We start from the raw sequence: 16,044 nt of genomic DNA on the forward strand, positions 1-16,044 counted from the left end.
TTAATTTTTTGAGAAACCTCTATACTATTTATGATAGTGGTTGTACCAATTTACATTCTTCAAAAGAGTGCACATTCTTCAAAAGAGTTGCATCCTCTCCAACACTTGTTATCTCTTGTCTTTTTGATGATAGCCATTCCAAAAGGTGTGAGATGATATTTCATTGGGTTTTAATTTGCATTCCCTGATTATTAGTGATGTTAAGCCCCTATTCATGTACCTGTTGACTATTTTGCTATGTCTTCTGTGGAGAAATGTCTATACAGATCTTATACCCATTTTTAATCAGATTTTTTTTTTGAGTTGTATAAGTTCTTTATATACTTTGGATATTAACCCTTTATCAGATGTATGATTTGCAAATATTTTCTCCCATTCCACAGGTTGCCTTTTCATTTTGTTGATAACTTCCTTTGATGTGCAGAAGCTTTATAGTTTGATGGAGTTCCACTTAGCAATTTTTGCTTTTGTTGCTTATGCTTTTGGAATCATATTCAAATAATTGTTGCCCCAACCAATGTCAAGAAACATTTTGCTCTATTTTCTTCTAGAAGTTTTATGGTTTCAGGCCTCATGTTTAAATCTTTAATCTTTAATTTTGAATGAATTTTTAATTTAATTATTTTCAGTTTAATCTTTAATTTTGAATTATTTTTGAGAAGGAGTAAAGGGGCCCTATTTCATTCTTCTGCATGTGGTTATCCAGTTTTCCAACACTATGTATTGAAGAGATTATCCTTTCTCCATTGAGTATTTTTGGCTGCCTTATTAAATATAAGCTGGTCATATATGTGAGCATTTATTTCTGGGCTCTTGATTCCTTTCCATTGTTCCATGTGCCTTTTTATGGCAATACCATGCTGTTTTGATTATTATAACTTTGTATTAGACTTTGAAATCAGGAAGTGAAATCAAGAAGTGGCTTTGTTCTTCTTTCTCAAGACTATTTGGCTACTCAGGGTCTTTTGTGGCTCCATACAAATTTTAGGATTTTTTTCTATTTCTGTGAGAAATGCCACTAGAATTTTAATAGAGATTGCATTGTTCTATAGATGCTTTGGGTAGTATACGCATTTTAACAACATTAATTTTTCCAATCCATGAACATGGAATATCTTTCATTTATTTTTGTCTTCTTTGATTTCCTGCATCAAAGTGTTACAGTTTTCACTTCCTTGGTTAAATTTATTCCTAAGTATTTTATAATTTTTGATGCTACTGTGAATGGGATTATTTACTTTCTTTTTCAGATATTTCATTGTTAATATATAGAAATGCAGCCATTTTCTGTATGATTTTGTATCTTGCAACTTTACTGAATTCATTGATTACTTATCTGCTTTTTTTGTGGGAATCTTTAGGATTTTCTCTATATAAAATCATATATCTGCAAATAAAGACAATTTATTCCTTTTTGATTTAGATACCTTTTATTTCTTTTTCCTGCTTGATTGCTTTGGCTAGAACTTCACTACCATGTTGAATAGGAGTGGTGAGAGTGGGCATCGTAGATATCTTGTTCCTGATCTTAGGAAGATTTCAACATTTCCCTGAGGTATATTGTATAATCTGTGGACTTGCCATAGATGGCCTTTATTATACTGAGGTATGTTCTTTCTATTTACAACTTGCTGAACGTTTTTATCATGAAAGGGTGTTTCATTTGTCAAATGATCTTTCTGCATCTATTGAGATAATCATGTGATCTTTATCATGTGATCATTCTATTAATGTGTGTATTACATTTATTGATTTGTGTATGTTGAAGCATCCTTACACATCAGGAATATATACTGCTTGATCATAGTGTGTGATCCTTTTAATATGTTGCTGAATTTGATTCACTAATTTTGTTGAGAATTTTTGCATCTATGTTCATCAGAGATTTTAGCCTATAGTTGTTTTTTTTTTAATTTTTTTAATTTATTTTTTAAAATTTATATCCAAATTAGTTAGCATATAGTGCAACACTGATTTCAGGAGTAGATTCCTTAGTGCCCCTTACCCATTTAGCCTATCCCCTCTCCCACAACCCCTCCAGTAACCCTCAGTTTGTTCTCCATATTTATGAGTCTCTTCTGTTTTGTCCCCTTCCCTGTTTTTATATTATTTTTGTTTCCCTTCCCTTATGTTCATCTGTTTTGTCTCTTAAAGTCCTCATAGGAGTGAAGTCATATGATTTGTGTCTTTCTCTGACTAACTTCACTTAGCATAATACCCTCCAGTTCCATCCACGTAGTTACAAATGGTAAGATTTCATTCTTTTTGATTGCCGAGTAACACTCCATTGTGTGTGTGTGCGTGTGTGTGTGTGTGTGTGTGTGTGTGTATATATATATATATATATATATATATATATATATACACACCACATCTTCTTTATCCATTCATCCATCGATGGACATTTGGGCTCTTTCCATACTTTGGCTATTGTTGATAGTGCTGCTATAAACACTGGGGTGCATGTGTCCCTTCAAAACAGCACACCTATATCCCGTGGATAAATGCCTAGTAGTGCAATTGCTAGGTAGTAGGGTAGTTCTATTTTTAGTTTTTTGAGGAACCTCCATACTGTTTTCCAGAGGTAGCCTGTAGTTTTCTTATAGTGTCTTTATCTGGCTTTGGTATGAGGATAATGTTTACCTTGTAAAATGAATGTGGGAGTGGTCATTCCTCTTCAATTTTTTGGAAGATTTTGGGTAGAATTGGTGTTATTTCTTTTTTAAATGTTTGGTAGAATTCATTAGTGAAACCATATGGTCCCGGGTTTTTCTGTATTGAAGGGTTTTGATTACTGATTCAACCTCCTTACTCCTTATTGATGTATTCACATTTTTAATTTCTACATGATTTAGTCTTGGTAGGTTGTATATTTCCAAGAATTTATCCATTTATTCCAGGTTATCCAATTTGTTAGTATATAAATTTTCACAGTCATCCCTTATGATCTTCTGTATTTTTGTAGCATGAGTTGTAATATTCTTTCATTTTCTGATTTTATTTGAGTCTTCTCTTTTTTTTCCTTAGTTTGCAAAGGTTTTGTCAATTTTCTTTAACTTTTCAAAAAAACAACTCTTAGGTTTTTTTTAATCTTTTCTATTGTCTTTTAGTCTCTATCTCATTTATTTCCACTCTGATCTTTGTTATTTCCTTCCTTCTGCTAATGCTAGTTTTTTCTTCTACTTCTTTCTTTAAGTTTTAATTCAGTTGAGTTAACATAGTGGTATATTAGTTTCAGGTGAACAATAGTTTTTCCTTCTTTTTCTAGTTGCTTGAGGTGTGCAGTTAGATTGTCTATTTAACATCTTTTTTTCTTAATGTAGGCATTCATCACTATGGACTTCTATCTTAGAGCTCTTTTGCAGCATCCCATAGTTTTGGTATGCGTTTGCATTTTCACTTGCTTCAAGATATTTTTTTTTTATTTTTCTTTTGATTTCTCCTCTAACTCATTGGTTGTTGAGAAGTGCATTGCTTAATTTCCACATATTTGTGAATTTTCTAGCTTTCCTCAGTTCTTAACTTCTAGTTTCATACCATTGTGGTCACAGAAGATAGTATGATTTCAATCTTCTTAAATATTTGCTAAGACTTGTTTTGTATCCTATGATGATCTACCCTAAAGAATGTTCTGTGTGTGCTTGAGAAGAATGTGTATTCTCTTGTTGGGTGGATTGTTGTTTACATGTCTGTTAAGTCCATTTGATGTAAAAAATGGTTAGGTCCAAGGGTTACTTGTTGATTTTCTGTCTGGATGATCTATCCACTGCTAAAAATGGGATACTAAAGTCCTCTATTATTATTGTATTATTGTCTATTTCTCTCTTCAGATCTGTCAGTTTTTGCTTAATTTATTTAAGTACTCTGATGTTAGGTACAATATTTATAATGGTTCTATCTTCTTGATGAATTGACTCCTTTATCATTATATAATGACATTCTTTGTCTCTTGTTACTAGTTTTGGCTTATGGTTTCTTGTTTGTACCAGTTTTTGAGGAGGAAGACAACAGAAAAACAACTATAATATGGGAAGGAGGTGGATGGAAATATCAGCATATATTTATTTAGCATAAATAATCTATGACTGGAGGGAAAATGTGGATGGTTGTTTTCTGAGAGAAGTTTTTTTGAGAAAGGAAGCAATATGAACCATCTCAAAACTTCCTGATAAAGTTATGAATATATCACAGTCTTCACTCTACTGGATAATCTATTTAGATGATGGCTCATCATTCTGGAACTGTACAAGAGTCTAAGAGTAATGATTCATACCCTCTCTTTCTCACAGATTAATCAAATTTAGAGATTTCAAAGACAACACACCTGGAGAGGACAGGAACCTTCTAAAGAAATGACCTTTCCTTGCCTCAGGCATCTGGTTTAACTATCTTTAGTGCAACTTTAAATACACACAAATTACATATTTTCCTCTTCTAAAATGGTAATTCAGAGATCTAAGCTTTTGTGGTATACTGAAAGTTAATAATTTATCCTTTATCACCCTTCACTGCAAACATTTTAATTTCTTGAATTTACTTTGCCTCTCAATCTCAGGAATACAAACCAATTTGGGATAAGGTTATCCAATATATTGCTACTTACTATGTGTGATTAAACAGTCAGAGATGTCCATCTGTTTCTTTCTGACATTCTACAAGGAAACACTGAGGAAGGACCAGTATAGTCAAATAAATAACTTTGATAATATCCTATAATGTCACAATCCATTTGCTGATACTATTACCTCATGGTTTAGAGTAATCATACTTCCATAGTACTCCAGTCACACACCCTTATTACACAGGATCCAACTGCCATCTCTAATAGACACAGCACTGGGTTCACAGCTGTGGGAGGTTTTGTGTTTTTTTTAAAGGATTTTTGTGAACACAAAGTGACGTGATACCCAGAAAGCCACCAAAGCTTCAGAATCCTGTAGATACCATCACTGCTCAGGTTGGCCATGCCATACATAGGTTTAGAAAAATTATTCATAGCTGACTTTTTGATTCTTGGGTTGTACCAAAGATCTAGAGTTTTAAATAGATAGAACTTTTAAAAATTGCAATAAGAACTATAAAGATTATAGTCCTAATTTTTTTTTTAATTTTTTTTTCAACGTTTTTATTTATTTTTGGGACAGAGAGAGACAGAGCATGAACGGGGGAGGGTCAGAGAGAGAGGGAGACACAGAATCGGAAACAGGCTCCAGGCTCCGAGCCATCAGCCCAGAGCCTGACGCGGGGCTCGAACTCACGGACCGCGAGATCGTGACCTGGCTGAAGTCGGCCGCTTAACCGACTGCGCCACCCAGGCGCCCCAATAGTCCTAATTTTAAAGGACAAAGAAAACAGACTGCCTTTGGAGGGGGATATAACAGTTTCTTGATCTCTTACATGCTGCCTGCTACACATCAGTGAGTAGGAGTTTGTTTTATTTATTTATTTATTTATTTATTTATTTATTTATTTATTTATTTATTTATTTTAAGTTTACTTATTTAGTTTGAGAGAGAGAAAGAGAGCATGTGCAAGTGGCGGGACAGCAGAGAGAGAGAGAAAGGGAGAGAGAGAATCCCAAGCAGGCTCCACATTGTTAGCACACACCCCAAAAAGGGGCTTCAACCCACGAACCACAAGATCATGACCTCAGCCAAAGTTAGATGCTTAATCGACTGAGCTGCCCAAATGCCCCAATAGAGGCTTTTACTAAAAACACACTTGTGTGCTCATCCCAAGGTCAACTGGCTCATTACTTTTTCACCTTGGGCAAGTCACTTCCTCATCTCTGTAATGCAGATAATAATAGTATTCACCTGAGAGGGTTGAGGAAAAAAGCAAAGGAGCTCATAAATACAGTGGACTTTGTGCTTGCTGCATAGGTGATCCACAACAGTGATGACTATTCCTACTATAATATCTATTGTAGTCTCACCTGGGAGGGGCTTTCCACAAGCAATGAAATTACCTGAAAATGTCCATAAGGCAAAAGACTTCCCATCAGTAATTCATAGTCAATTTGCTTTTTTCTCCAGAAGCATTGATCTAAATCTGATGAAAAGCTCATTAAAAACTCTTACAAGTTTCCTGGTAATGGCAAGGCTTTCTGATAAATTCTCACTTTTTTTCATGCATTCATTCAACAAAAACATGCTACATTTCTACATACTATGGAACGAGAAAAGATCAATCACCACACTTAACATAAAGGGTTTGCAGTTGAATAAAGGAGATAATATATTTGCATAAATAACTATATTAAGGGAATAGTAGTAAGCATAAGATGGATTAGAAAAATCACAACAGAAAGAGGAAAGATTAAGGAATAACCACAAAGAAGCTTCAAGGAATAACCACAAAGAAGGTATTATCTGAAATAGACATTGAAGGAGAGATATGATTCAGAAAAGCAGAGCCAGCAGAATGGGGGAGGGTGCTATAGTTTCAAGGAATAGCCTGAGAAGGGCAAGTATAAAGGAAACAAGGGCCAGGGCTGACAGGTACACATGGTTGAAGACTGGACAGGATGGAAAATGGGCAGAAGGGGAAGTCCTTGAATATCTGACTCTGTAACCAGAGGCCCAAATGAATCGTGCTTTACTCTTTGTACTTAGAGTTCAGCTCTTGTAGCAAGGCAATCTCAATTAGGACTTATTTAAGGCAAAACAAGTGTTGTTTTTCTAAAGCATCTCTTATACTGTTCTTTGTGTGCTAATCTTATTGTAATTAGGAGAAAGCAACAGGATCTGAAGTTTTCTTCATGGCACATTGGTGAGTCCTTTAATTCTCAGGGCTCATCTGCTATGACAGTGGAAGAAACTGCTTTTATATTCCATTGGCCAATCTTCAGTGGCATATCTATCTTAAGTTTACAGCGCCAACCCTGAAACACCTCCTACGTAACTACCAAGACTGCTGAGAGAAGCCCAGTTGGGGAGCATCTGACAGTGAAAGGCTGGCGACATGTGTAAACAGGGTTCTTTCGGGAATGAGAGCTGAATGGTTGGGCGAGGCTGTGTGTTGGAGTTAACAGCCTCTCCCTCACTCTTTTATTAAACACCCAACTAACCTTCAATTGCCCTTTTAGAACTTAATCTCAGTGCAACTTCCAGCATTACAAAATCATCAAGCATAACGAGGTACTAGCCTGAAAGGGGGAGGCTCTCTGTTAAATTAAGAGACTAATCCCAACTATCAGACTCTGCCAATGCCCCCAGAAAGGAGGTGGGATAAATTTATTAATCACTATCTCTATTAGCTTCTGTGAATAATAAATTTATAACAAACTGGCACGCAGTTAAAAAAAAGCGTCCTTTGAAACTTCTACAAATTTAGAATGCCAAATTATTGGCAGAATGTTTCTCATAAGGCAAGCCTTATCTTCCAGGAAAGATTAATCATTATTTTAGGGTCTAAAAAAGCTAGTTCATACGTAAAATCCACTCAGCAATAAAGTTTATGTTCATGTTTTCCCTGATTTTCCCTTGCTGAAAATCCCTTTTTGGTAGAAACCCATTTAGCCAATCCCTATGCCCTAGTATTTCTCAGAGTGTTTTCCTCAGGCTACCAGGATCACCTGAAGATCCTGGGGCTCACCCCAGGCTAATCAAAGAGGCTTTATAGGGGCAGGGTTTTGAATTTGTATTCGAAAGAAGAAAACTTCTTTATTTCTATGATTACTAAAGTCACTTAAACCAAAGATGGAATTGATGCTGGGTGCAGATATTCTTCTCAGCAGGCATGTGGCCAGATGAATGATGTCATCTAAAGCCAAAAACTTAATCCAATATCTTCACCAACAAGTTATGAACAGCCAGCAGAACAATTGTGGGTGGAATTTCAGAGGATAATTACAAATCAAACTTCTATAAATACGCAACTGCTATTTGCTTTTCTTCCTTTTACTACTTGACACTCCTCTCCCTGTTTTTGTTGTTGTTGTTTTGTTTTGTTTTTACCTTTTCTTTGCTTTTGGATCTCCCCCCAGATACTGAGTAAAAGACTAGCTATGTGTTGTGTAACAAAAAAAGAAATTAAATTTAAACAGTTCCATTTCTAGCATATGAACCGCACATTTCCTCAGTCCATTTAAGCTTTTCTTATGTAAATACAAATAAATGTATATTTTGGATACTGGCATTTTTTTTATTTTCTAAATACTACCTTTGATCTTCAGGTTTATAAATACATTACCAATTATAGCTTGATAAATGTTATACTTTCAATCAACCAACTGTTTATTTTATAACTTATTGTTATGGGTTCTGTGAAAGAACCTGAAGCAACATGTACATCATATTTATCAAGGAGGCTGTGTGATTGATAAGAAGAGATGAAACCACAAGCAGAAGATCTAAACTTAAGTCCCAGTTTATTATCCACCTGATGCCAGGGAAATTTATATAATGTCTTCAAGTGCCAGCTTCCTCTTCAAATAAAGAATCAAAATAATTTTTACTCCATACCGTTATTGTAAGGGTTAAATGTGATTAGGAGTATTTTGTTTCCCAGTTAAGCACTTGGGAATGCCTGATAGTGCTAAGGGAGTCATGACTTGTTCCTTGATCTCTGAAACAGCTTTCCATTTATTCCATTTATTTTTTCCATTTATTCCATTTATTTTTCCATTTATATTTGTGTTTTTCAAAATGAGAGTTGGTCTTCTTGCGCCTTAGGGATTTGGGACATTGTTTTTACACATTTGGCTCATCACATTCATCAAATGTGAAATGGAATGCTCAAATTTAGATGACACTGTTGCCACCAAGTGGTCACCAGAAGATATTGCAATCCAGTATCCAGGTGTGCTAAGCCACAGCCACATGATGTCAGATCAGGCAAATTAAAATTCTGTGCAATAAGGCTTATCTTCTTCTTCCTTCGTGATATGAAATGAGTGATAAAACTCTAATCTAAATCTTCAACACCATCTTACTCTTTATTCCTCTCTGATTTACCTAGGGCCCACAATCAAAAACAATGAAAAAATTGTTGGCTCTCCCATATCCCTAATGCCTCTTTATACTTTCCACCAAAGACCTACAAAGAAATCTGAGACCTGAAACACCAGGATGGGGGCTAGGGAACCACCAGAACTTCATTGCCAAAATATACTTAGCATTTTTTGTGTGTGTTTAATCTTTATAACCCTATGAGCAGTATATCAATATCTCAGTTTGGAAACTGAGGCTCAGGTTGGGTTCGGTCACTTACAAGGTTGCCCAGTTCATGAGTGGCAGGATAGGCTTCAAATCCAGTACTCAACCAAGGTTCTCTCCACCATCTCTCAAGGTTTCCCTGGATGTCCCACCTTGGCTCTATATCTTTTACTTTACCTTCTATATAATTTTAGGAAGATATCTTCTATTCTGGATATCTATGTCAGCACATTAGAATCACCTGGGGAGATTTTTAAAAATATGAATGCCTAGATTCCCTCCAGATCAATTATAACCAAGACTCTGAGATAAGGGCTCCAGCATTTATAATTTTAAGGGAAAAAAATGCCAATGATTCTGCTGCACTGTGAGAGTTAAGAACCACTGGTTTAAATAATATTACTCATGTTAAAACTTCTTTTTATTGTTTTAGCATTTAGTCAGGGGGATATCCTTACTATAAAATATTAACACAGAGTTTCTGTCTTGTAATAACAGGTGGATGAGATATTTATAGATTCGGCCTTGAACAAGCATTATATCAAGAACCAAGTAGTGAGACTGACGTATGTATATTTGGGCAAAGGTGGAGTCACAGCCTGGAGGGACATAGGGCAAAGGAGATAGGAATTCCTCACATATTGTTGCCTCTGTGACCTTGGCTCTTGCCTAGGATTTCTCATGAATAGCATCTCTACAGTGGTTTGGAGATATACTGCTGGCCACCATTTTTAAAATGTAAAAACTAAGGTGCAGGGAGGTTAAGTGATACATTCAAAGTTCCCCAAGTGACAGAACAAGGATTTAAACCCCATCAGCTGATTATAAGGTCTGGGACTAACAGAACCTGTGGCCTTGGGAAAACCCAGCAGCATGTCACTGCATACACCAAGTTCTTTCTTTAAGTCATGTCATTTCAAAAATAAGAAGGCCAAGTTGGCTGTATAATGGGATCATAAGTTTTACTTGTAACAAAGTCCCAGTAACAGGAGGCATGCCCAAACAAAAAGATGTTCCTGTTTTAATAAGTTTTCTGTTTGTTATGGTAGAAGGGGGAAGTTCATATCAATTGCTGAAATAGCTCAGAGGTGTCAATTGTGTTATTTGGAAAGCATGTAGCAGAACACACACATAATAAATACAAATCTATGGACCTATATGACTCATCTTCTTAAAAATGTATATATTCAAAGAGATTTATATTAAGAAATAATCACTTTTATCACCAATAGACTAATGCCTTATTGGAAGACATTCCACGTTCCTTATACCTTTACTAAATAGCCAGTGAACTCCAGAAGAATTTTATAATATTAATTGTATAAATTGTATAATATTTAGGAGATAAAAAGCACATATTTGTTGAAATTTTCTAGAGTTCACATCCTCTATTTTCAAATTCTGATTTGCCATACAATTCTAGCAATATTATTACAGTCTTGTGAACAAACTCCTTTGAATTTATAGTCATTATCATTATGTAAGTTTTTGTGTGTGTCCAGAGAAACTCCACCTTGTAAACAAGGTCTTCCCTTTGATTCAAGAGGGAATACATTTGACAATTGGACATAAAATTCTGGTTATTATATCTTCACATTCTAGAACCTAAATGGACCACAATATATAAAAAGCCTCAAAATCAATATGATTTCCTCTTTTTTTAGTCAAAAGATTTCGGACAATAAGGCCTATAGTGCTTTTCAGAGCTTGGGTCTTTTTAGGTGTAAAAATAAGAGATATAACAGATCAATACATAGATTTCAATTTTTTAAAGACCTTTAATTGTTTGGCTTTCCTAATTTAAGAGGAAAAACTGAATACTACAGGTAAAGGGACTTGAACTTGTTCATATGAAGAAAGTTCAAATAACTGGACATGTGTAACCTAGGGAAGACTCAAAACCAAGAATGCCGTTGTCTTCAAATACTTTATGTGGAACAGAAAATTAAGGTTCTATATATGTCCCAAACTAGACCTAAGCTTAATGTAATGGAAGATATAGGAAGACATATTTCAACTCAAAATGAAGAACTCTCTTAAAATCAGAGCTGACCAAAGAGAAATAGCCTCTTAAGGGAAGTAAATTTCCCATCATTTTAATTACTGTACTGGGATTAGAGGGCCACTTATCACAAATGCTGCAGAGGTGGTTTAGGTATCAGATACATGAGCGATTGGCCAAAGAGACACCAAAGTTTCTTCCAATTCTCAGACTTTATGATTCTGAGAAAATATTTTCTGATATCTGAGTCTTACCCAACTGCTATAACAAACCTTCAAATTAATGGGGGAAATTTACAGAAAAAATAATGGAAACTCGAAGAGACAACATATGAAATGACCTTGGGTCAGAGGGTGACATACAGATGAATGTCAATGTGAGAGGATTAGTCCTTGACATTTGCAGCAATTAAGACATAATTTAGGAGCATTAAGTATAGGAAAGAGTATGATATCCAATGTATTCTTGGAATAAATACCTTTCTCTTGTATGTTGTAGGCCAGAGGAAGATGGTGTGAAAGTAGATATCATTATGATATTCCAGTTCCCCTCTCCTGAGCAAAGAGCCATGATAAAGGAGAAAATCCATAGTATCTTAAATCAGAAGATAAGGACCACAAGAGCCTTGTCAATAAATGCATCCTCAGTTCAAGTTAATGGTAAGTAGGTGCACCTTCTGTGCTATGTGAAGTTTTCTATTAGGTCCATTTTATGTCTAATCTTAACCTTACTTGCCATTATTTCCTTTCCGAATAATAGCTAGAATTTAGATGGAAAAAAATTTCAAGTTAAAAATATGACATTTAAGGTTTTATTTTCCTCTGTTGAAAACATGTCTGAAGTTAGTTGTCAAGTGGTTTATCCTATAGGTATTGACTGGTACTCATCATAAAATAAGGAAACCTTACCACTAACAGAGAATTAATCTGACTCAGCCACTGCCTTCATGACTAAGCAAGTGAAAATACCAAGCATTTAGCAACAACTACTTTTTTAAGTGGGACCTTCCTAAAACATGAGGTCATTTGTTGCCTTTTAAAAATATGGATAGTTTCTGTATATAGTCAAGTTATGAAGTTTCTGTTTTTTCCTATGGGCATTTGGGAATATGGTAAACCAACTTTGTAGCCACTAAAGCCATCTTTTAAGTGATGCTTTAAAAATCACTGAGCTAGAAAAAAATCATTAGAACCATTATACTATACCATTATCATTTCTCTAAACAGGAAAATCAGTCTTTATCAAGGCCTTCTCTATGCCCTTCACGTGCAGCATCTAATTTCCATATTCTTATGAAATAGGCAAATTTATCTTTTATAGATATAAAAGAGAGATAAAAAAGTAAGGACTCTAATAATTAAAATGATATAAGATTCAAGTCTAGATCTCTAATTTCTTGAGAGATTCTATATAAAAAGGGTTCTGTGGTCAAACACATCTTAGAAATTCTGTCTATGATATTCATCTCTTACGTTAGCATATTAAAGGCTCTGAGGAGTCCAGCCAGACAGAAACCTGTTCACCCTTGTACATTAAGCTGCTTCCACAAGCACCTACTTCTGGCAGACAAGTGCAAATTTCCCCTACAAATTCCAATGGACACCAGACTTAAGAGAAGCACAAAGGAAGTGATTAATATCAGAGGTGAAACAGGATGCCCTACCCTTGTAAGGGTCTGGCTGACTCTTCAAGAGGAAACCTGACCAGGAAGTGAAAATCTGAGGGAATGGGATGGGCAGGAGTCTGCTGAAGTGACAGTCAGCTACTCCGGGAATAAAGCCTGGGACCTCTCCCAACCCAGGAGGGAAGGGCTTAATCCACCTTCTTTGTTAGGTGGGGAAACAAATGAATCAAGGTTGTGAAATAGTGGCAATTCTGATAAATTATATGATGTGTTACAATTATAATTTCCAATAACCAGTTAATTTGGCAGAAATTTAAAAGCCTGAGCTATCTGAAACCAGAAATGAAGCATGAAATGGTTATCAGTTGCCTACCTTTTGTTTTTTCACAGGGTCAGTTTGTGTGCTATAGTTTATTTTAATGACTAAGAAATTATTAAAAGGCAGGGTGTGCTGATTGAGAACCTATTTTGATCCCACTGAGTCACTGCAAGACCATCCAAGTAATTGGCCCATGACTTTACCTCCATTCTCTCAACAGTAAAATTGCACTAATAATGTTTGTTCTTCCTACAACCATAGAAATAGCATGAGGATATATAAGAAAGTAGAACATATGCAACAAATAGGCCATTACCACTTAGAAAGCTAGTAGGTTGTACATGTGCTTTGTACACAATGCATGTGATTAGTAGTAGAATAAGCCAGAACCTTCATGGTTTCAAAATTTCCAAATGTAAAAGGATCAGTGTTTACTAGCACGTAGGAAAACCCATTTAGTGAAAAGCTCAGTATTATCCTCAAGGCAATTTTTACAGGCAAAATCATTGCTCTCTAGGAACACTCAATCTGGGGGATTCCCAATGAATGGAAAACTGCCAAAATTCTAAACCAAGTCTAGAAATAACCCTGCAGCCCAAGATTATCTGTCATTTGTCAAGAATCTGTGTTTTGTTTTGTTTTCAGGAAAAAACAAAACTATGTGGTGTGGGTCCTTTATGGGATGCAATGTGTCAAAGCAAAGCTAAAATCAACTTCTTTGCATTGCAAACACCATAGTTATGAAAGAGCAGCTCACTGTTCACATTTGGTTCATGTGTGCTCCAGTTCCTCTGATGTTACTTACAGCGTGCAGAGCCCTAATTACTAAATTACTCTCAACTCAAAGTATGTTAGAGGGTCACTCTCATGTCTAAGGCGTTAGTTTATTTCTCTCCTACACATGAAAAGTAAAATTCTTTGGTAAAAATTAGTTATGTTCACTGGTTGAAATAAATACTTCATCCTCATTCTGCTCATAAGCCTTTTTACCTTGAAAATCATCACAGTTTTCATATAACCTTCCACTGATTTCAATTTAAATTCTCATGTTTCCTTTGTCAGAATCCTAACTGTTGGAAATTGACAGAATTTAACTTTATATTCTCTCCAATAATTGGTCTTTACTAATACTTAGCAGATGTTGGATAAGAATACACAAGTTTATTCTTCAGAAAAAAATCATTTTGATACTTTAGAAACTGTGTTTTAGAAGTATTATTCAATATAGTTTATTTGGGTGCTTTATTTTTTCATTCCTAAACGCTTTGACCAAAAAAATGCTTTATGCGAAAGCTTAAATAGAAGAAATAAAAGCAGAGTTGTTCTGACTGAGGCTGGATTTGAGCCTGGAGATCCTGTCTACTTGCTGCCTCTTTCCCCATTTCACTTCACCCCTGAAATGAAATCCAAAGAGGTTGTATCCTACACAATTAGAAAACAACTGTTCTGTATTAACACAAACTATTTATGAATTTTAATCATCCACTGTTTGTGCCTTAATCACCCACTGCTTGAGGATTTATCCACCTAATTAGAGGTTGCCTACAAATCTCTATAAAAATTGTATACATATCCTGTTTTATTGGGTAGCCATTCTCCTGAATATTTGTTCAACTGTCTAGAATCCATACGTAGTCAATATCCTCTGGTAATTTCTGGTTATTGAGACCAACTGAGAGAATATCATATTATCATTCTATGTTCTCTTTTGTTTTTCAGCAATGAGCTCATCAACAGGAAAGCTAACTGTCCAAGCATGTAAGTCTAGTTAGCTTATTAAGAAAAGTTCAATTTCCACATCAGAAGAGAAAATATCTTCAAATATTAGCTCATAATTTCCCATCCATGTCATACATTTTCTTTGGAAGAGAATAACAATTGGACAATAAACAAGTATTTTTTTTCTAGCTCTGAAACCAATCTTTACATCATGTTCAATAAAAACATTTTACATGGTAGGAATTTGGGGGCAATTTGAATAAACTATGTATTTCTGGCTTGGAATAAATGGGCTTGCTTTTCTAATTTTGAAAAATGCTATGAAATGTTCTTTCTGTTGAGAAAGGAAATAATGAGAAAGTGATAAATGGGGAGGAAATAGACTCCATTATTCGTGACTGAGCTATAAAATGTGCTTATTATGTTCATTTTCATGATTGACACCAACTCCACTCACTCCCTTCATATCACTATGGCCTAAATTTTGAAAGATTTAATCAAAGTGGTGATGACTTTGAGCAAAAGCATTCATGCATTTGTTTCTGTGTCTTACAAACAAACTATATGTATCTATTCATTCATTCATTTATTTGTTCAACAAATATCTTTTTCACATCTACCTAGTGCCAGAAAGTGAATACCACTATGAATAAGACAAGATCCCTCCTCTAAAATTAATCGTTCAAAGGTAGGGGAAAATATAAATAAATCAGGAAATGTTAAAATAGGGTGATAAATGCTACAACAGAGAAAGTGCACAGTGCTATGAGAGCCAATCACAGAGTCAGCTTAACCTGGTCTCATAGAGTCAGAAAGTGATCCCTAAGACAGGAGAGACCATGAGTCAAGTGACAAGTGGGATGAGTGTCCTTACCAGGGGGAGCAGTATGTAAAAATGTCATTAGAAAAGCAGGAACATGGTCATTTATTGTAATTGAAAAATGTCAGTGTACCTGGAACATAGAATGGGGGGTGGGGAGCATGGGAAATGGATATGATTAATAGTGATCAAGGACCAGAATGATGCTGAAACATTTCAATTTCATTTGGAGGGCAGTGGGAAGTCACTCACTCAGATTTCAGTATAGAGAATGGATTAGAAGAGCAGGACTAGAGGCAGAGCGATGAGCTGGGAAGCTGTTCCAACCCTCCAGATGAGAAAAATGGTTGTCTAAACTAGAGTAATGGCAGAATGGTGGAGATTTCTACAATGACTGGCCAC

General features: G+C 35.3%; 1 protein-coding gene across 1 annotated transcript in view; it reads left to right on the forward strand.

Annotated features, from left to right (window-relative positions):
- The window catches only part of TMPRSS11A (transmembrane serine protease 11A), a 60,116-nt gene that overhangs the window by 28,110 nt on the left and 15,962 nt on the right, over positions 1-16,044 (forward strand). The window contains exons 5-7 of the mRNA XM_030314500.1: positions 9,657-9,724; positions 11,659-11,819; positions 14,823-14,861. Coding sequence (XP_030170360.1) covers positions 9,657-9,724; positions 11,659-11,819; positions 14,823-14,861 — 268 coding nt within the window. The remainder of the gene's footprint in view (positions 1-9,656; positions 9,725-11,658; positions 11,820-14,822; positions 14,862-16,044) is intronic.

This window comes from Lynx canadensis, chromosome B1, assembly GCF_007474595.2.
Source record: "Lynx canadensis isolate LIC74 chromosome B1, mLynCan4.pri.v2, whole genome shotgun sequence".
NCBI lineage: Eukaryota > Metazoa > Chordata > Mammalia > Carnivora > Felidae > Lynx > Lynx canadensis.